We start from the raw sequence: 20,618 nt of genomic DNA, 5'->3' as shown, positions 1-20,618 counted from the left end.
AGGAAAGGCCATCCAGAGACTGCCCCACCTAAGGATCCATTCCATCTGCTGACACCAAACCCAGACACTATTGCTGATGCCGAGAAGTACTTACTGACAGGAGTCTGGTGTAGCTGTCCCTACACCAGAGAGGCTCTGCATAGCTAGACCAATACAGATGCAGATGTACACAGCCAAATATTAGACAAAACGTGAGGACCCCAATGTGGAAGTTAGAGCAAGAACTGTAAGAGCTAAAGTGGTTTGCAACCTCATAGGAAGAACAGCAATACCAACCAACTATACCCCCTAATCCTCCTAGGGACTAATTCACCAAGCAAACAGTACACAGGTGCTACCCATGGCTCCAGCTGGATATATAGCAGAGGATGGCCTTATCTGGCATCCCTGGGAGGGGAGCCCCTTGGTCCTGTGGGTCCAGTATAGGGGAACTCTAGGCTGCTGAGGCAGGAGTGGGTGGGCTGGTGGGGGAGCACCCTCATAGAGGCAGGGGGAGGGAAGAGTGATAACACTTGAAATGTAAATAAATAAAATAACCAATTTAAAAACAAGAGTACTTCAAATATGACTAGACAGTTTTTTTCTGTTTATTAAATTATTATTTTCATTTAAATGAACAAAAATGAATATATTCTCACAGACATAAAGACCTGTTTTCTTCTTTGTTTCTGTTTACTCTGTGAATGTTGTCAAATTGATTTGATTCCAAAGCTTTTAAATTCTGTCTTGATACCTGATGAGGCATAACCCTATTAGTAATCTTCCTTTGTATAATTTTACTGATTATTCTTGGGCATTTTTATTGTGTTCTATAAACTTTGAGCTACTTTTGGATTCTTAATTGAATATTTCTTGGATCTCTGCTAGAAATTTATTAAAGTTATAAATTGACTTTAGGGAAAAGAACAATTTAATTACACAGATATGGTATGTCTGACAATTTGTTGAGACCTTGTTTTATTATCTATGGAATTACTTACAATTTGGCAAAACAATCCATAAAAGTCAGTATAATATATAGCTGAAAATTTTTTCAATGAAGATGAAAATAGATGATTTATAAAATATAAAGGGATCTTTAAAATGATAGAAAAACCAAAAGAAAAATGGGCAAGTTTCATGAGTAGTGTAATCCACATAGTTACACACAGAAAGATGCTGAATACAGATACAAATGTTTTCAAATTTATCTTCACTCTTTTGTAAGACTGGAGATCTAATTCAGCGCCTCTCCCGTGCTAGAAAAGCATCCTTCTAGCCCCATTTTCAATTCTGCATACCAGTATTTCCCAACTTTTTATCTGCTGTCTAGTCTTCAGTAGGGAACCTGTACGAGGTAAGGACCGCCCTGGAGACTGTAGAATGTTTAGAAGACTCCCTGGCTTTGCTCAGCAGGAGGTAGGAGCATTAATTCTTAAATTATGACAATAAACACATACCTCCAGACAGTGACAAGTATCTCCTGTTGGGCAAAATCAGTACACTCTGAGAACTACTGTCTTCCACCTACTAGAGAAACTAGAAACCAGATCCCTCTTGTCCTTCAACATTCTCTGCCTTCAGAAGTAATCTCAGGGGTGGAGAGGGAGAAACGGGAAGGTAGGGAGGGATGTAATGGGAGGAGCTGAAGTGCAGGGTGTTGGAAAATGTTCAAAATACATTGTAGAAAATTCTCAAAGAATTCATAAAACTATTTTAAAAAATCTACTTTTTGACAGCTCTTAAAATAAATGCTAAAATTTGCCAGTGAAAATGTAAGCTGGCCCACCTTTAGCTTTTGTAGCAAACTGAGAAATACCTATTTTTAATTGTATTTTAAATTATTTTAAAATCTGTATTCTTCAACTATTCAGCAAATAAATAAAATTAAGCATATATAAACATGTATTGTGCAGTGATTTAATTATAGCACTGTTAATGACCTAGAAGATAATAAAACTAGAAGTATATGGTACATATATGGAATGTTTAAATAAATTATAGTGCACCCTCCCAACAGATTGTCATATAGAAGGTAATAGAAGTTTATCATATAATGTGGGATGTTCTTCACATAGTACTCAGCAAGATAACAAAAACCAGAAAAGTATAACATAATCTTACTTCTTTCAAAACATATATTCCTACATAGGAGTGAGAAAGAATCTCTTAATATCCTCTGTATCCATACTTCATGGAAGAACATAGTATGCACGATATATAAAAAGCTCGTGTAATTTCATAATAAGAGAAAATAATTTAAGGGACAAGGAACTTGAATGGATATTTCTCCAATAAAGATATACAGAAAGCCACTACATGCATGAAAATATGCTCAACACTGTCAGTCTCTAGGAAGGTTAAAAAACCACTGAGATACCATATTATACTTACTAGGTAGGCTACCCCTTAGGAAGAAAAACACACATCGATGGGGATGTCGAATTGGAAGCGTTGTATTTGCCTGAATAAAGCCAAATGGTACAGTTTCTATGGGAAACAGTTCCTCAGTCAAAACAGAATTCCCAAGTGGTACAGCAATCCCCTTCTTGGAAACATACCTTCAAACACTTACACATTTTTATAATTCACAGCAGTCAAAAAGCGAACGCAAACCAAATGCCCATTAACTGGTGAACATATAAATTTGGCTCAGGGTTCAACTATAAAACAGAAAGTGTCGACTTATGTTATGGTATAAGGGAAACATAAAGTCCTCATGGTAAGTGAAAGAAGCCAGAGGTGAAAGGTCACATGTATGAAACGTTCACGTAGATACATTCTTAGACAGAAAGGCACATTAGTGTCTCCAGGCACCGTGGATAAGAAATCAGTGGGGGCTAATAGCTTCTTAAGTGTGAATTTGCTTTATGGAGTTGAGCTTTATGTCTCTTATTACTAGAAAGGAGTGAGGCTTCCACAGTATTAGGAATGTACTAAGCTGTCTGTTCCAACATTGTTATTTTATGTTGTGTGACTATTTCCTCAATTTAAAAATGTATATTCTGGCCATACTGTCCAAATATGCCCACTTTTATCTCATCTCAGAAGCTAACTGGGGTTGGGTGTCGTTAATACTTGGATGAGAGCATACATATATACACATGTACATATATATATATGCGTACATACAAACACACATACTCACAAACATACATATTCATTCTACATTAGTTTCCTATTGTTGCAAGTTCACACAAACTTACCATCTGAAAACAGTTACAATAGCTTAGCTCACAGTTGAGTATAACCAGATAGGCTTAGGCAGGTAGGATCTCTGTTTGGGATTTCATAGGCCAAATCCAAGATGGTGGCCAGATTTTTCTCTGGAGGCTTTGAGGTGCTGTGTGGTGGTGGTAGTTTTGTGAGGCAGACTCTCACTGTGTACACTATCTGCCCAGGTTACTCATTTTAGCTGTGAACTTGAAATTTCTCCCACTTCAGCTTACCAAGTGCTGGATCACAGACATGTGCTACTATTCTTAGGATTTTTAGAAGAATTCAGTTCCATATGATCATAGGACTGAGGTCCTGGCTTCCTTGCTGTCAGCCAGGAGCCACACTCTGTTGTCAGAGGCTGACCTCATGTCTTGGTTCATACACAGCAAAAGGTCAAACCCTTTTCATCCTTCAAATAAATCTGGGGTTGTTTTTCTGCGACCACGGAAAGAAAACTCTGTTTGCAGAGGGCCTCTGTGAGTAAGCTAGCTAGCTAATTTCATTTTTGTTAGAAAATAGTGCAGATCACAGGTGTATTATCTCATCAAACCCACAAGCTTTCACGCCACCCTCAGATGGATAGGGGTTATATAAGGACGAGGATCACGTTGGATCGTGGGTAGAATTCTGATTCCTTATGACCTCTTTCAGAAAAATAAGAAGTAATTTTCTACCCAATTCAAGAAAACCTGTCTACATCCAGACTCATCTCAGAGAAGATTGGAAACTTCAATTTTCCATCTCTAGCAAGGCGATGTAGACTGGATAGGCTTCCAAGCCACGACAAAAGAATACAAAGTTGACTGTTGAAGACAGACATCTCGGTGTGAGGAGCCTGCCGGCTTGTTGGTTCACTTCGTTTTCTTTTTCCTCTACTGAAGCACTTTATGTCCATGTGAGGCAGTCAAGAGAACTGCTCCAGCTTTCTCTCTATAATTGTGACGAAGAACTTCTATTATGGTGGGGATTTAGGTAACTATATATTTAATAGACTGGACATGCTCATATCTCAGAATTCTTGTTATTGGGGGGGGGGCTTTTGATTTTGGTGGCTTAGAACTAATGATATTATCAAGATAGTAAATTGAACCTTGAAAAATTTAAACATGGCACATAGTGTGTAAGCATTCTCTTAGCCAAGATCTCACCCAGGTTGTATAGCCGCCTCTGAGGGTAAAAGGAATAAAGTCTTCCTAGGCCATCTCTTCGAAGGACTCTGAAAGATGTCAACACCACACCTTGCACTTTTGCAAACTGATCCACACACACACACACATTTTGTGTATTTACTCGTGCCGCTTGATTCTGTGATATTAGGACAGTCAGTCTGTGAGCCTAGCAAAAAGTCATACAGAGGGTGATGAAAGAAAGCATTGGGAATTCCTGTCATGTTTTGCCCTTGAAAAACTTCAGACAAGAAACTGTACTCTTGCTGCCTCGTTTTCTGCTTTAGTGAAGAAATGTTCGTGGCTGCTTTAGTGATTCTGGATTTTCCGTTCTTTTTTGAACCGATTAAGTGTCAGGGTGGCTCAACAGAAACCCGGGATGTGCTTCTGCACAGGGAACCTTCTCAGTTCTACCCGCCAGCCCTCGGGTGTCTAGTCGGTCCTTCGGAACCGCAGTGACCTAGGCGGAATTAAAGAATGAAAATTCAGATCGCCCCCACTAACAACAGCAGACTATCAGTCCGAGAGGCAAATCTCAAGTCAGGGAGCTGTTGTGACCAGACGGTGGGGAATGGGGAGTGCAGGGCTTCCCTGGAGAATGACGGGTGAGAAGTCCCTCTGGATGGACCACGAGAGACTTTTCTTCAAATGGTTAGGTTGGAGATAAATCAAGTTACCTCCCAGGGTTGGGTGGGAGATTAGGTGCTTTTTACTTCTGCACCCTTGGAATATTTCGTGAACTGCACACTTTCTGGAACCTTGGGCCTATTTTAGGACCTTGGCTTTTAGGGTGATTTCCTTTCCATAGGATATATTGCAGTTAATTCTTCTTTGTATCCTGCCAATAAAAAGTGACAAAATAAAGCAAAAGCCTCTTGCAGATTAACTCGTTTTCTTTCTGTCTATAGTAAGAGGCCCCAAAGCTCAGCTCTTTCTACTGCAAATGAATACAATGTTAAAAAATCAAAACCAAGCACAACTAAACTCAGCAACAACAAAAAGCTCTTGGAGGCCAGGGATTGCATCCACCCACTCCAAGGTTAAAGATTTGCAAGCCTATGTCACCACGTGTCCCGAGCAGAGGACCAACTAGAGATCAGAGGCTGAGCAGGCTCCCTGTTAAGAGAACATAGGATCCCCGCCGGATCCCGCTCTAGGGAGCGTTCGTGACTCGTGATCGGTGTGGTGTGTTTGTGTGTGTGTGTGTGTGTGTGTGTGTGTGTGTGTGTGTGTGTGTATGTATACAAGAAAGTAGGATCCCTGCCAGAGTCCAGACACTGTCCATAACAGTCCGATGTCCCAGAATCCCTCACATCAGAACCTCTGCCCGCTGCCACAGCGGCCTTCCTGGTCTTTTGAGTCATTGGCCAATGGGGAAGTAGGAAGATTGGCCTTGGTCCCGTGGCGTGGGCGAGGGCGGCGGTTACCAGGGACGTAGCTCCTGAGTGCCCCGGGGTGGGTGGGCGTGGCGTGGGGGCGGAGCCAGGCGCGGTGGCAGAGCCGGGAGGAACCTTCGGCGGCTGGGGCGGGGCTTGGGGCGGGGTGTGGAGCGAGGCGTGGGCGGGACGTGGGGCGGGACGTGGGCGGGGCCAGGCGCGGTGGCGGGCCAGGCGAGGAGGTGGGCCCTGGGAAGGGCGTTCGGCGGGCGGGCAGTGGCGGCCGGCGGCCAGGACTCCGAGCACCTTGACCCTGGCGCGAGGCGGCGTCGCGCACGCTTACAGGTGCCCGCGCAGGGCCGCGGCTCGGGCGCCCTCCGGTTGGCCGAGAAGGAGGAGGGGGCCGTGTCGGCGTCCAGCCCCTCGCTCCCAGGATGGACGTTCCTGCCCGGGTGTCCCGACGAGCTGCGGCGGCGGCGGCCAGGATGCTTCTGCGTACTGCCCGCGTCCCTCGCGAGTGCTGGTTCCTGCCGACCGCGCTGCTCTGCGCCTACGGTTTCTTCGCAAACCTCCGGCCGTCAGAGCCGTTCCTCACTCCCTACCTGCTGGGGCCGGACAAGAACTTGACCGAGAGACAGGTAGGCAGGCGCGGCAGGCGCGGCGGGCGGGGAGGCCGAGCGCGGCAGGTGTTTGCGGAGGGCCTGCGGCGAAGCCCTGGAGCGGGCTACGCAGATACCTGATCGGATTTCTGCTCGGTCGGTAAATGCCCTTACTCTTTGCGATACTGGCACATTCCGTGCGGGACTAAGCAAGAAGGGACGCAGCACAAGTGCACGTACGTTTCAGGCCGCATGTGGATAGTGCTGTGTGGTGGCATAACCCGGTTCTGCCCGGACAAGTTCTGCGGGAGCTGCTGGGGACCCGGGATAGTGAGTGGATAAAGAAAAACAGTAAACTCTACTTTCGATAAAATATATACATAGGTGTGTGTTTATGGATAGATGGATGAATGGATGGATGTTAGCTGGTACTGCTTTTGTGAGAGGGTTCCCTTTCCTTTCATCTCCTTGACTTTGTTTACCTCTGACAAGATAGATACTCTCTATCACATAAGGACAATACAGGACAGTAATACTCCATCCGAGTGTGGCTCGTTTGATTAGGTGAGATTTCCTGTCCCTTCTGCAGCCCCTCTTTGGGATGAAAACAGACGGTGTCATATAATTAGCACGTAGTGAATTGTTGCTTCACCAACAGGTTTTGTCCGTTCCGTACAGGTGGAGTTTTTGAGGGCTGGGATACACTTGGGCTATGTGCAAGAACTCCTTCGCAGTCACTGACTCAAGAAAAAAACTTGTACGCATAGCACCTCAGACGTGCATACTTCAAGGCCCATGTCTCTTCCCTACTGTCAGCTGAGTGGACACTGGATAATTGCCACCTTTTTCCTATACAGCTTTTCCTTCCTTACCACGCTGCTTCCTGGCCCAAGCTGCTGTAAAATATTGCTCCCATTTAAACCTCCCTGACGTTGCCAGTCATCTCTTTTAAGGAGCAACTAACTCAATAACTTAGCATAGCAGGTCAGAGCAAGAGGTGGCACTCCCAGACCCCCTTCAGACTGGCAGGATATAATTACTCGGTCCAGTTTGTTGCTGCCGTGTGCCTTTATTCAAGGTCACCTGGAAATGAATTGAGAGCCAGTGTGGATTCCCGGATTCTTTGACATTTAGCAAGTACAGCCACCTTCTGCCTGAACGTTACACCGTGTTTCCTAGTCTAATGGATCATTTTACAGGTGTTCGTTGTCCGTGTGTATTTTGGTACTGGTTAAAGCCAACGGTAGAAAAAGATAAAGACTTCTGATAGGAATGGTTTTCCAGGAAGAAAACTACTGTGTGGCTCTAAGAAAGTGCATTCTGGAGAGCCAGAACAACCACTGAACCTGAGGTATAGACAAAGGCGGTCATGACTCAGCATGTGAGATTTAGCTTGCATACAGACGGCTCTGTGATTTGCAGTGTATGTACTTGCCTGAAGAAGCATGTGAGGAGAAAAGCGTGCTCTTGGTGTTGAGACTTGAAAGTTGATATGTTTGTCAGGGGACCTGGATGGAGAGCTGCTGTGTGCTGCACTGTGGCATGCTCTGCCGTCCCTCAACAGGCCTCTCTTACAGGGGGTATAGGACTAGAGCAGGGTGTCCATGGTAAGATGCTTCTCTTAGTGCCAAGCAGTCAAGGCAAGGGGATTTGAAGAGAAATCTAGTGATCTGGGGTGTGAGATCGTAGAATCTTTGCTAAAATGCTACTATAGCCTTTCCAGGTTGAGAATCCTACATTAAAAAAAAAAAAAGACAAAAAACCTAGCAGCTGAAATAGAACCATAGTGTCCTTCATGAATGAGCGCTTGCCTCCAGCAATGGACAGTTTAAATAAAGCACTGCATGAGTTTAAAGCAAAGTAAATCCCAGGCTGTAATCAGCGACGTTTTTACTGAAGTTTGTATTCTCCCCTTGAAGACGTCAGAAGTGCCAACCTGGATCATCTTAAATAGTGCTGAGTGCCTAAGACCCAAGGGCAGAATTTCCTTCTCCATTTCCATTCTAAAGATTGCTTTATAGAATTTTACCACTGTAAAAGGTAGACGCAAGTTCTAATTGGACAGTGTCTCAATCGTTGAAAGCCAAACATTGATGAGAGTTATTTATTATTTATTTATTTTGTTAGGAACTGAATCCAAGGCTCCTTCTGCATGCTATAGACATGCTATACTACTGACTTTTATTTATTTTTTTAATTTTGTATTTGTATGCATGGCTGTGTGAGTGTTTGCCATGTGTGTATGGGAGCCTGTGAAGGCCAGAAAAGGATGCTGGATCCCCTGAAGCTGGAGTTATGGGTGGATATGAACCAACTGAGTTAGGTGCTGAGAACTGACCCCCCAGTCCTCCAGAAGAGCGGCTGGTGCTCCTAACCACTGAGCCATCTCTAGTCCCAATGACCATTTTTAGGGATATTCTTTTTTTTTTTTTTTTTTTGGCGGGGGGGGGGGGTGTTCTTATACATTTCCCCAAAGTATTTCTAAACTTGTGATCCTTCTGCCTCAGCCTGTCTGAGTGTTTATTGCCGTAGCCAACAGAATTTCTTACCTCTGAAAAGAGATTTTATCTTTTCTTGGTAGCATGGGGTTTTGATGTTTACTGCTTTTTCTTTGACTTGTAAAAGCATTCCACATAGTCTGCTTGATACTCTGAGCCTTGCAGATTCCTTTTGCCCTTTTAGTACAGCCAAGCTTCATGTATATGGCAATCAATCCTAAATCTAGCATATTCACCAACTCATGTATGTGTATGATATCTGCTTGGAATAACCTTTCCGTGTGTGTGTGTCTGTGTGTGTCTGTGTGTGTCTGTGTGTGTCTGTGTGTGTCTGTGTGTGTCTGTGTGTGTGTCTGTGTGTCTGTGTGTGTGTGTGTGTGTGTCTGTGTGTGTGTGTGTGTGTTCTTTTCATATCTTCCTTTACCTTTCCGGGGGCCCCCATGTTTTCAGTTTTAAATCTGTGTATGTGCATGCTTCTTACTTGGTTCAGAACTGCTGAAGCTAAAGGTCCATTCATTCTTTTTTGTCACCTCTATACATGTTAAGTAGTGTTAGGCAAGTACGTGTTCATCACATAGGGTAACAGAACTATCGACTGATTTTCTTCAGTGAAAATGTGAATTGGTGGGCTGGAGAGATGGCTCAGTGGTTAAGATGGCTCTTCCAGAGGTCCCGAGTTCAATTCCCAGCAACCACATGGTGGCTCACAGCCATCTGTAATGAGATCTGGTTCCCTCTTCTGGTGTGTCTGAATACAGCTACAGTGTACTCATATAAATAAAATAAATCTTTTAAAAATGTTTTATTTATTAAAAACAAAAAAAGAAAAGAAAATGTGAATTGGTTTAAAACTGAACAGTTTACTTTCCTGTGGCATGTTTCCCAGAAGAAAATGCACAAAAACAAGTTCTGCCCAAAGTTGAATTAAACAAATCAATACCCTTTGATCACATGGTAGATTTCACCTGAGATGAGAAGCTATCTAATGGAAAATTAATAAAGGTGTGCCATTTGTATATTTTTAACTGTGAGAAGTTGTTCTTCAAAAGTCAAAAATACCTATTTAAAGACAGATTTTCTGATATGAAGACTTTTCTACCAGAAATGTTTTAAAAGAATGCCCTTTGAGACCTACTTCTGCAGACTGTGTGGTCTCCATCTCTGAGGAGTCCCTGTCATGGTCCCTCCACAGAGATGGGCAAACTTCTGCAGGCAATAGAAGGAGACTTGGGGCCTTCAGAGTCAGTAACAACTTTGTAATTGAAGACAGTAAATGTTTTGGTGTGGTGGGTTGGGAATAACTGGTTCAGATCATTTCTCTGCCAGTCGGAACTGTATAACCCAGCATTCTCTAATACCAGGTTCTCTGCTTGTGAAGCAGAGGTGGTAAAGCACTCAGTTCTTTGGACTGTTGGGATTAAGTGGGATAATGGAGGTAAAGTTCACAGCTCGGGATGTGGGAGATGCGCTGCCATGGTGCCGATAGTGGGAAAGGAGGTTTCTGGTTTTGTTTTCCTTGTAGGAGAAAACATAAATCTCTTAGTTAGAAGGAGTTAAAGATAGCCCATCTGGTCTCCCGAGGTCCACCTGCCCCATCGCTTGTCCTTTAGTTGCTATTGTAAACCTGGTAGTATTACTTTCCCTCATCTTCAGTTATCCAAATTGTGGGTTTGTGCTAGTGTAGCATTAACCTCATGCCAGGTTATTTATTTATTATGAAACAAGGCCTACTAGGTTACCAAACTGGCCTTGAACTACTTAATGGTCCTCCCGCTCAGTGTACAGGCATGCATCACCACGCCTTTTAAATTGATAAAGGATGGGACTTAAGCAGTGGAACTTTGGTGATTAGTTAAGGACAGCTATTGCTGAAAGTTACATGACTAAACAAAGCTTTATTAGACTGAACACTTGAGCAAAACTCCGGAACAAAAGAAGATAGGGTGCTGCAGGAAGGGAGTGTAGAGAACATTTGAAACTGTTTTAGTAACATAGTAATTGTATGTATCCCTTTGTTACTGTAACAACTTCAACACATGCTTAACTGGATTCAGTAATTAAGTCAGAACAAGTAGCACTCACCTCTCCATCATTTCCTTCCTTATATTTGGAGCCCTTGATGCTCCCTTTCAGTTATTCATACACTCATAAAATATAAACAATCAGTGTGGTTAAGGACAGCCATAGCAGAGCATAGTGGAACGACCGTGTCAACTATACTTGCAGCCCGAGGTATTCTCTGTTCGGTATTTATGTAACATTTGTCTTTCTGGATAACTTAACCAAACTATAGCTTCTGCTTCTATCCACGTTGCTGCAGGTGACCCGGCTTCATTCTTCTGTTTGGTCCAGTAACAGCTCACTGTGCAGCTAACCCTAGTTTCAGTGAAGAATACCTGTTAAGGAGAAGTTTGTTGGCCAATAGTTTTGTGGTGGGGAAAGACATGGTAAGGGGCCCACGAAGGCACAGAAACATGCCGAGTCACACAGGAGACAGTCAAACTATAGCTCAGAAGGAGGGTAGTATCTGGGAGAACAGGGATTGCTCATTGGAACACAACTGAAAATATCTGTATGGAAGGCTTCTTACCCCACCTCACCACTTCCTCGAGATTCCCTTGCTAGGACACCTTGTTTCTCATTTGTTAGACTTTGCACAATTGACAAAGACTCCCTTCAACAGTTCCTGTGATTATGCAGATTTTGAGGCCATTCTGGTGTACATAGCAAGTTTGAGACCAGTTGTCACAACTACATCACTAGGACCCCCCAACCCAAAACCCCAGAGCAACAACAAAACAGAAACACCCTAAACTGACTTCCGTGACCCATTAGTGCATTTCTATGTGGTAAGCTCCTTGTAAATGAAGGATGTTTTTCCAGTGGTCACTGTGGTCAGGAGAATAAGGCTCACAGTCGAACTGGTGCTAGTTTGTTTGTAGTCCAGGAACCTTTTTTTTTTCTCTTTAAATTTAGTCTTCTAGTTTTCGAAGCTGTGGACAAGTAAGCAATCAGTTATGTATTTGATCCTTGCACCGGACAGTCCTATAGCACAGGTTCATCCTCTTGTGCTGCTGATCAAGATGGATTGGGAGGGGGACTAAAAACCTTGCCTATTCACAAGCTCCTACTTACAACTCCCAGCTTCTACTCTGATACTGTTAGCACAGTACTCACTGGACAGGCACAATCTGGATTTGACCTTTTCCTCTGCTAGCAATGACATTTTGTTGCAATGCTGGGTGGTGGCAGTGAGTCACTGTTCCCTTTCAGCCATCCATTTATGAAGGAAAGTAACAGATACTCTACTGAGTACAGGGCTGCTAGATGGTGGGGTTCTTTGGGGGTATGTGTATACTAAATACTTTTTAAAGGAAATTTGTGTGTGATGTGTGTTTATGCTTTCAGAAATGAGAGAATAATATGTTTAGCCTGAGGTAAACATAGGATGTCTTCCTCAGCCACACTCTTCTTTATCTTTCTGATACAGAACCTCTCACTGAGTCTGAAGCTCACCAAACTGCCTATTTTAGCTAACTGGCCAGCAAGCACCAGGGCCCCTCTTGTCTCTTCCTCCCCAATGCTGAGATAACAGCTCTTTACATGAGTACTGGGGACCTGAACTCAGGTCCCCATGTTTATATGGCAAGCGCTTTACAAACTAAACTGTTCCTCCAAACCCAAATACACTTTTTTAATGTTCAACTGATAGCAAGTTTATTAGCACTTACCCACTCTAAGTTGAGGAACAGCTCTTAATTACACAAGCCATGGAACTGAAATTCTAAATGCAATCTTTCTCATTTAGAATGCATTTTGAGGATTATGTTTACAGAATCTCAATTTTAAATTATGCATAAGAAAGAAGTAACAATAAGTTCCAGTTAGCTTTATGTTATATAGATGAAAATAGATAAAGCAAGGATTATTTGTACCTATTATAAAGATATAATAAATGTTTGAGGTGACCTAAGTATCCTGAGTTGTGTATTGCAGTGTATACAGGTACCAAGATACACTGTATCTCATAAGTATGTACGACTATATAAATTATTTTTTAATTTTGAAAAGAAAAATAAGACACCAAACACACTTTAGGGCATGTTACAAATAGAAGACCACAGATGCTCCCGAGGTTGAGCTGTTTCATTAAGGCATAAGACAGATGTACTCTTTTCTTCTGCCCCACAAAAAGCAAAGCTTAACATCAGAGAAGCCTCACTGATACTAGAGGGGTGGCCCATAATACATTGTCCATGCTTCAGTGGATGACCCATACCTTTGTGCACATAAGCAATACTAGTCGGACTCTGGATTATAGAAAAAGGAGGAGTCTGGAAATAGGAGAAAGTAATAATGAAGTTGATTTGGGTGGTCTCAAGGAGTTGGAGGGGGAGTAGAAGTAGATATCATTTAAATACTTTGTACATATGTATGAAATTATAAAGGAAATGATGATAGTAATAAATAAATGTTAGAGATAAGAATTGACAGTGATTTAATTTCCAAAGCATTTATTGGTCCTTGTGTCTCCCAGGTAGTATCCTGGCTGTTAGGTTACACAGATGAATTCTGGATCCACGCCTCAAAAACCATAAAGGTGCTGGGGGTGAGTGGGATAGAAAATACTTGGAAGGCTGAAACAGGAGGGTCCACGGTCCCAGACAAGCTTGGTCTACATAGTGCTTTTGAGTCCAGCCTGGGCTATGTAGCAAGATCCTTGATGCATGGAAAGGATTTTATTATGACGAGGCGATAGGATATTCCAGAAGTTACCTGAACTTATGGTGGCCAGTGTTTCTCCAGGTGATAGGGAAGTGTTGGTAGACTGTTTTGTAAGAATACGTTTTTATGACTTGACCCGACATCATTAACATCATTAATGAGCTTTTATTTTTTTCCTACCAGGTCTTCAATGAAATTTATCCAGTGTGGACCTACTCTTATCTGCTGCTACTATTTCCCGTGTTCCTTGCCACAGACTACCTCCGTTACAAGCCTGTCATTCTGCTGCAGGGACTCAGCCTTATTGTTACATGGTTCATGCTGCTCTATGCCCAAGGACTGCTGGCTGTCCAGTTCTTGGAATTCTTCTATGGCATCGCCACAGCCACTGAAATCGCCTACTATTCCTATATCTACACTGTGGTCGACCTGGGCATGTACCAGAAAGTCACAAGTTACTGCAGAAGTGCCACCTTGGTGGGCTTTACAGTGGGCTCTGTCCTGGGGCAGATCCTCGTCTCCGTGGTGGGCTGGTCACTGTTCAGCCTGAACGTCATCTCCCTCACCTGTGTTTCTGTGGCTTTTGCTGTGGCCTGGTTTCTGCCTATGCCACAGAAGAGCCTCTTCTTTCACCACATTCCTTCCTCCTGTCATGGAGTGAACGGCCTCAAGGTACAAAATGGTGGCATCGTTACTGATACCCCAGCATCTAACCATCTTCCTGGATGGGAGGACATTGAGTCAAAAATCCCTCTAAATTTAGATGAGCCTCCGGTGGAAGAACCGGTGAGTTCAACCTTAAATTTGCAGTTGCTGCTCTGTGCGTCGGCTAGTGGTAGTGAACCAGACAGACAGGTCCGTTCCACTGGGCCACTCATTCGTTAAGATGCAACTGATTTATATACCGGATAATCAGTTTATTCTCCCCTAGAGCTCATGATCCTCAAAGTAACACTGGCATAGCATCACGTCAGAAATATCCCGGGGCTGTGTCTCCATTTTTGTATCCCCACTGCTTGGTAGATAAAAAGAAAGCACTCAGAACACATTTACTAGTGAGTGTTTGAGATGATTCAGTTGGTGATCAGTGTCTACTTGTAGCTTCTGACTTGAAACTCAAAGTATTTAAAGATACAGAATTATTTTCCTTTTCTGGGCTAGAAGCGATGCATGTTATCTGTGTATTTTCAATGATGCTTTGTTATTTGGTTGAAGGGGGCACTGAATGAATGAGAAGAGAATAGTAGACAAATTCAAGGCATGATTTCAGAGCTCTTTCTTAGGAGAGAGAAATCCAGCATTTAAAACAGTCCATCCATTCTTTTTAACTAGAAAGATATGTTAACCCCCCAGTTTATTTTTTTTAATATGAAAGGTGTGTGTGTGTGTGTGTGTGTGTGTGTGTGTGTGTGGTATGGTTTTTCCTGGCAGGTTATAGGGTGGGAGAGACAAGGACAAGATTCATCCCAGCTACATTGAAGCAGTTTGGATTTTCCTGGGCTGTTACTTGACCATACGCCTATTAACATTCCTGACTTGCTTAGGGAATCTAGAACTGAATTGCAGGATTTGTAGACTGAATGAAAATGCAGAACTACTATGAATAGCTTGATTCTACCTAAAACCAACCTAGTGGTTTCTTCACAGCCTATAAAAGCCTCACCCAGGGAACTAGTTGAAATTCTGTCTCAAGGGGCCTCAGCCGTCCCCTACAGACAGGGATACGCCTGTCATGGAACACACCTCTGGGCACCAACTTAGTCAGAGTGACCAGAGATTAAGTACTGAAGACATGTTGATTCTGGCATAATTTGTTAAGTGGGTTTGTTGAGAGGTCTATTCATTTGCTAGATCTCATGTAGCAGGATATGTAAGTATATACTTTAAATATTAACATTAGTTACAGTTACAAAACTTTTATAGAACAGTGGGGTTTTATGGTTTTGGACTCTAAGAAATATATAGGAAAGGGCATTTTTTTCATAGCAGCCAGTACATACAAATGTGTGTATAATTTTTGTGTGTGTATATATATACAAAAACAAAAACTTTACAGAACAATACTGTTATCTATTTTATTAACTTTTTAAATTCAAGTCACTGCCTATTAAGTATAGTTTATTGCTCACTGGCAAGTTGAGTGACAGTTTCAATACCTCTTCTGTACCATGTGAACTTTATCATTTATCAATAACCAAAATGTCAGTATCGAACTGGGTGTGGTGGTACACACCTGTTGTCACTCCAAGGCTGAGGCAGGAAGATGGCAGGTTCCATGTCAACCTGGGTTACATTGTGAGGCCATGTCTCAAAAGAGTTCAACCAAAATACATGTTAAATTTCTACTGGAAGTGATCTCCCGGCAGGGCATAGAACAGTCAGAGGGACTGGATCTCACCTTCCCTCTTCTTACAGAGCCAAGATTAGGATCCAAGATCAGTCACTTATACACGTTACACTCACACACAATTTGAGCATGTATGAGACTCCCTTCCCACATTACCTCATGAAGACTTTCACTGAGTTACATCAGACTGTGAGGTTAGCTACAGTGTGGGAGAGATTAGCTTCCATTGGCATCCTGACATCTCAGGCTCTGATGCCCTAGTGGCTGGGCCATGCTTTGGCCACCACATTGACTTCACGAAGGGAAGCCAGGATATAGATATTGAGGATTGCAGAGCCATTTAAGCTAACAAAACGTATAACCAAATTAAATCACAGTTGCAACATTAATTTAAGAGTAGATGGCTGGGTGGGTGGTTTATCGTGATTTTTTAGAAAGAGGAAATTAAGCAGGAGGAGTCAGTGATGAGCCACTTGCCTTTGATTTACCTCATGAATTGAGTTCTTTTTAGAGATAGCCTATTGCTTTAGAGCAAAGGAGACCAACATTGAGGGAGGAGCCACCAAATCCAGTGATTTTTTTTTTTTTCTTTAAAGAGGGCTAGAGTTGGGCTTAGTGGGAAACCACTGGCCTAACGTGTATGAGTTAGGTTATAGTTTTAGTGTTACCTCCTAGCACTGAAAAAAGTAAAATGTCCTCTGGTATGGTAGCACTGGTCTGTTATTCCTTACTCTGGAAGCTGAGGCTGAAAAGACTTCAAGGACAAGGGCAGCCTGGGCTACATCAGAGTGTCTCAAAGTAAATTAAAAACTCAGGTTAACCCCTCCATGATAGAGATTCCATGTCACTCATTCTGAACAGTTGTCTGTATGACAGGACAGGAGTCTGACAGTGATCCTTTTAGCAAGCATCCCCAGTATGCATGGTAATGTTTCCCCTGAGGCACTTAATAGTGCCATTCCTAGCAGCCGAGTGTAATGTTCTACGGGAAAAAAAATGATTCAAAATTGTGCTTCTAGTACTTGTGAGGCAAGTTAATTAATTCTGTAGACTGATCTCCTTACTGGTATGTCTGTGTTTGATTATCATGGGGTAGTATAGAGCTCTCAGAGGAGTGCACAGAGTGGACACTTCATACACAGTGGTCGGTACTAATGTCACCACTAACCACAGATAACAAACAAATTTGTCCCTTTGCTGTAAATGTTCTCTGTGAGTTTGTAAATAATCTTTACTGTCTACCCAAGAGGATATAAACACAACTGTTAGTAAGTATGGATACGTGTGAGTGAGTGAGTGTGTGTGTGTGTGTGTGTGTTTTACAGTAGAAACTGTAGATAGTTAATAATTTGCCTAAGATCATGTAAATGTAAACAGTGAAGTCAGGACCAAAACTCAGAGTAACTTCAGGGTGTCTGTCCTTGATAACCCATTCTGTTGTTCCTTTCTAAGCCATACGTTTTTCTTGAGTAAAATAAGCACTTGGTTTTACAAAGGAGGAAAATCTCTGAGATGGAAAACTGAGCTCGCATGGTGGTCTGCAGTATCATTACCACGGTGTTCCAGCTCTGTTTCCATTTTCTGTGCAGGAGGAGCCCAAGCCAGACCGGCTGCGGGTGTTCAAAGTCCTGTGGAATGACTTCTTGATGTGTTACTCCTCCCGCCCTCTGCTCTGCTGGTCCGTGTGGTGGGCCCTGTCCACCTGCGGTTATTTCCAAGTGGTGAACTATGCTCAGGGATTGTGGGAGAAGGTGATGCCTTCTCAGAATGCTGACATCTACAATGGCGGCGTGGAGGCTGTTTCAACCTTGCTGGGTAAGTAGTTAAACCAACAGGGATCAGGCTTACTCCCTCCTCCCATCTCTGAAGGATCCCAAAGGAATGGTTTGTTTGGAGCTCTGGTTTTCTTATTAGGAGAAAAGCTTGAATGTAATCCAGTGGTCAGGGACTTTGACCAACAGACACATTCTCAGAAATGGGATGTTCTAATTTTCAAGATGGTTTTCTTCTCCTAGCTACATTCCACTTGCCTGTGTTTAGTCGAGAATTTGAGTAGCAGGGTACTATAGTTTATGACAGTAGCTAATGTCTCTCGAGTGTTAATATGTACTGAACACTGTTCTGTAGACAGTAGGTGTATAAGTTTTATTCCAGAATTCATGAGATACTCACAATGATTGTTGTCATTTTACATGGGAAACTGGGCATGTTGATAACTTACCTAGAATCAATAAATGATAGCTAGCTAAGTAAAGCTTGGAACTCAGGCGAGGTGGTTCCAGAGCCTGTGTCCTTGATAACACATTCTGTTGTCCCTTTCTAATCTGTTGCCCTACTTCCTTAGCTTGTTGGAAGATTCTACATAACAGCTCTAAGCACTTACTAATTATGGCTGGCACCCAGAAAGCACTCCCATATTATAGCCGGCACCGCCACCATCCCATCACCAAAGGGAAGAGAAGCCTTTTGCATGTACTAGATTGCTTCTTGGTCTGAAGGAGGGATGACTCACCCAGCCATACTGCCAAATCAGATGCAGTAATTTTCTGTGACTCCAGCCTGTGCTTCAGGCCAAATGCTGGTTTCCGTAGCAGTGTCCCTGGGCCTGTGTCCTTGTCTGTCTAATTGCCAGATGTGCAGATTCAGTCTCATCTCAGTGGCAGCAAGCCATTCCATCAAGTTCAAATTTTCTCTGCCTGTTTCAAGGACTTCGTATTCTCGAGCTTCCTAATTTACACGTTGAAAGTTCTTAATACATAATAATCTGAGCTGAATTTTGAATGTGTTGAAAAAGAGTTTCTATGGTCAATAACTAGAATGCATTTTTGTTTTGTAGGTGCAAGTGCTGTGTTTGCAGTTGGTTATATAAAACTATCTTGGTCAACTTGGGGAGAAATGACGTTATTCCTGTGTTCTCTCCTGATTGCTGCTGCAGTGTATGTCATGAACACCGTGGGGAACATTTGGGTGTGCTATGCATCCTATGTTGTCTTCAGAATCATCTACATGGTACTCATCACCATAGCAACGTATGTATTTAACTCAGAGAAGTATTAGGAAACGTTATGGGCAAGATAAACTTAGATTTCTTTACAAACCGAAAAAAATTGAAATTTCTACTTAAGGGAGGCAAATGGGAGGAAGCGTCGTACTGTAGTTACCATCCGTTTCCCCAGGAAGTACTCAGGGAAGATTTCTTTGTTCTCTTGGTTTTTTTATCCCACTGTTTTCGTGTGTTCCAATAAGATTTACATCACGCAGCAACAAGCCATGTTTCACACTTCGGAAAGGGAGTTAGCAGTGAAGAGAAGGGGCTGTCATTTAAAGTAAGAATGTGTAACAGTTCAGAAGGAGCAAGAGTGCTCCAGTCACTGTTCTTCTTTTGAAAGTTTTCAGATTGCGGCAAACCTCAGCATGGAACGTTACGCCCTTGTGTTTGGTGTGAACACCTTCATTGCCCTGGCACTGCAGACTCTGCTCACTCTGATTGTGGTGGATGCCAGGGGCCTTGGCTTATGCATTACTACTCAGGTAAGATCTCTTCGCTGACACCGAAAATGGCTTCCCTGATCTGGTAGCAGAAGTGGATCCTGTTTTATGAAAACAAGTTTAAACATCCTGAACTGTCCGACCTAAGTGTCCCTCCTCCTTTTGCAGCCTCCCCATTCTTAGGTCTTCCCTGTGGAGGATGTAGAGACCATTTTCTTTGTCATCTTCTCAGCCTGGGAGATGTTTCCTCCCTAGAATAGAGTTACAGACGGTTGTGCTCACCGTGTGGGAGCTGGGGTTCGAGCTCAGGCCTCTGGAAGAGTAGCCATGCTCTTAGCTGCAGAGGCTTCTCTCCAGCCCCTCATTCTGTGAACTTGAAGTACTGAGATGTCCTGCTTCGTGATACGTCAGAGCTCTTTAAGTCCCCTTCCTTCCTTTTATAAAGCCAGTCTTCATCCAAATACCAAATACTTATGGTTGACAAGGGTTATAATTATCTACATCTGACCCACTGAGAAAACATGAAAATACTCACAGAATGGCTCCTTTCGTCCAGTCTGGAATCATTGTGTAGAGAAGGTGTAAAGAAGATGATTATGTACAACTAACTCATCTCTTGATAATTTATGAACAACTACTTTTCTCTCTTGCAGTTCCTGATTTATGCCAGTTACTTTGCAGCCATCTCTGTGGTTTTCCTGGCTAATGGCATAGTCAGTATTATAAAGAAATGCAGAAAGCAGGAAGATCCCAACCCCAGCCCTCAAGCCACCACTTCCTAACATGCTGCTGCAATGCTGCTGCTTCCAAGCCAGGACTGTGCAGTAACCACTTGGATGTATTTACACTTTTTACGGTTCAGATGACTATGAATGTGTATTCATGACTTCAAAGCAGCTACTCAGCTAACACCTTGTGTTCCTGGAGTCAGTCTAATACTATTAAGAGAGGCCAGAAGTGAAGGTCTTTTTCATGGACTGTTAATGAGTAGTCATTTAAGAATGACTTTTTCTAATTCAACCCTGTCCCGCGCCCCCCCCCCAAAAAAACTTGATTCTGGAAAACCAAGTAACCAAGCAGCTCATCTGCTCTTTCCTTGATTAGCATGGGAGCGTGATGATTTTTAGTGACATTCGTCACTCACCCAGACCTGTGGCCTGGTGGGACCAGGGCTTCAGAAGCCACCAGATGGTACAAGTCATGATAGCGCTTGCCCCATC

At 43.0% G+C, this 20,618-nt stretch overlaps 1 protein-coding gene across 4 annotated transcripts; it reads left to right on the top strand.

Annotated features, from left to right (window-relative positions):
• The first annotated feature begins 6,154 nt into the window (after nucleotides 1-6,154).
• Nucleotides 6,155-20,314, top strand: SLC19A2 (solute carrier family 19 member 2). 4 transcript variants are annotated; one of them, XM_080917604.1, is made up of 6 exons: nucleotides 6,155-6,378; nucleotides 13,746-14,234; nucleotides 17,499-17,724; nucleotides 18,746-18,938; nucleotides 19,299-19,440; nucleotides 20,052-20,314. In XM_080917604.1, the coding sequence occupies exons 1-6, from the start codon at nucleotides 6,175-6,177 to the stop codon at nucleotides 20,178-20,180; spliced, it is 1,383 nt and encodes a 460-aa protein (XP_080773730.1). In that variant the 5' UTR covers nucleotides 6,155-6,174; the 3' UTR covers nucleotides 20,181-20,314. The 4 variants fall into 4 exon arrangements, with proteins under 4 accessions (XP_080773730.1, XP_080773729.1, XP_080773728.1 ...); XM_080917603.1 differs by having other exon boundaries at nucleotides 13,746-14,348; nucleotides 17,502-17,724; XM_080917602.1 differs by having other exon boundaries at nucleotides 13,746-14,348.
• Nucleotides 20,315-20,618: the final 304 nt, after the last annotated feature.

This window comes from Micromys minutus, assembly GCF_963924665.1.
Source record: "Micromys minutus genome assembly, chromosome: 1".
In the NCBI taxonomy this organism is placed as follows: Eukaryota; Metazoa; Chordata; class Mammalia; order Rodentia; family Muridae; genus Micromys; species Micromys minutus.
Note: the sequence above shows the minus strand (reverse complement) of the source record. Positions and strands in the feature narration are given on the sequence as shown.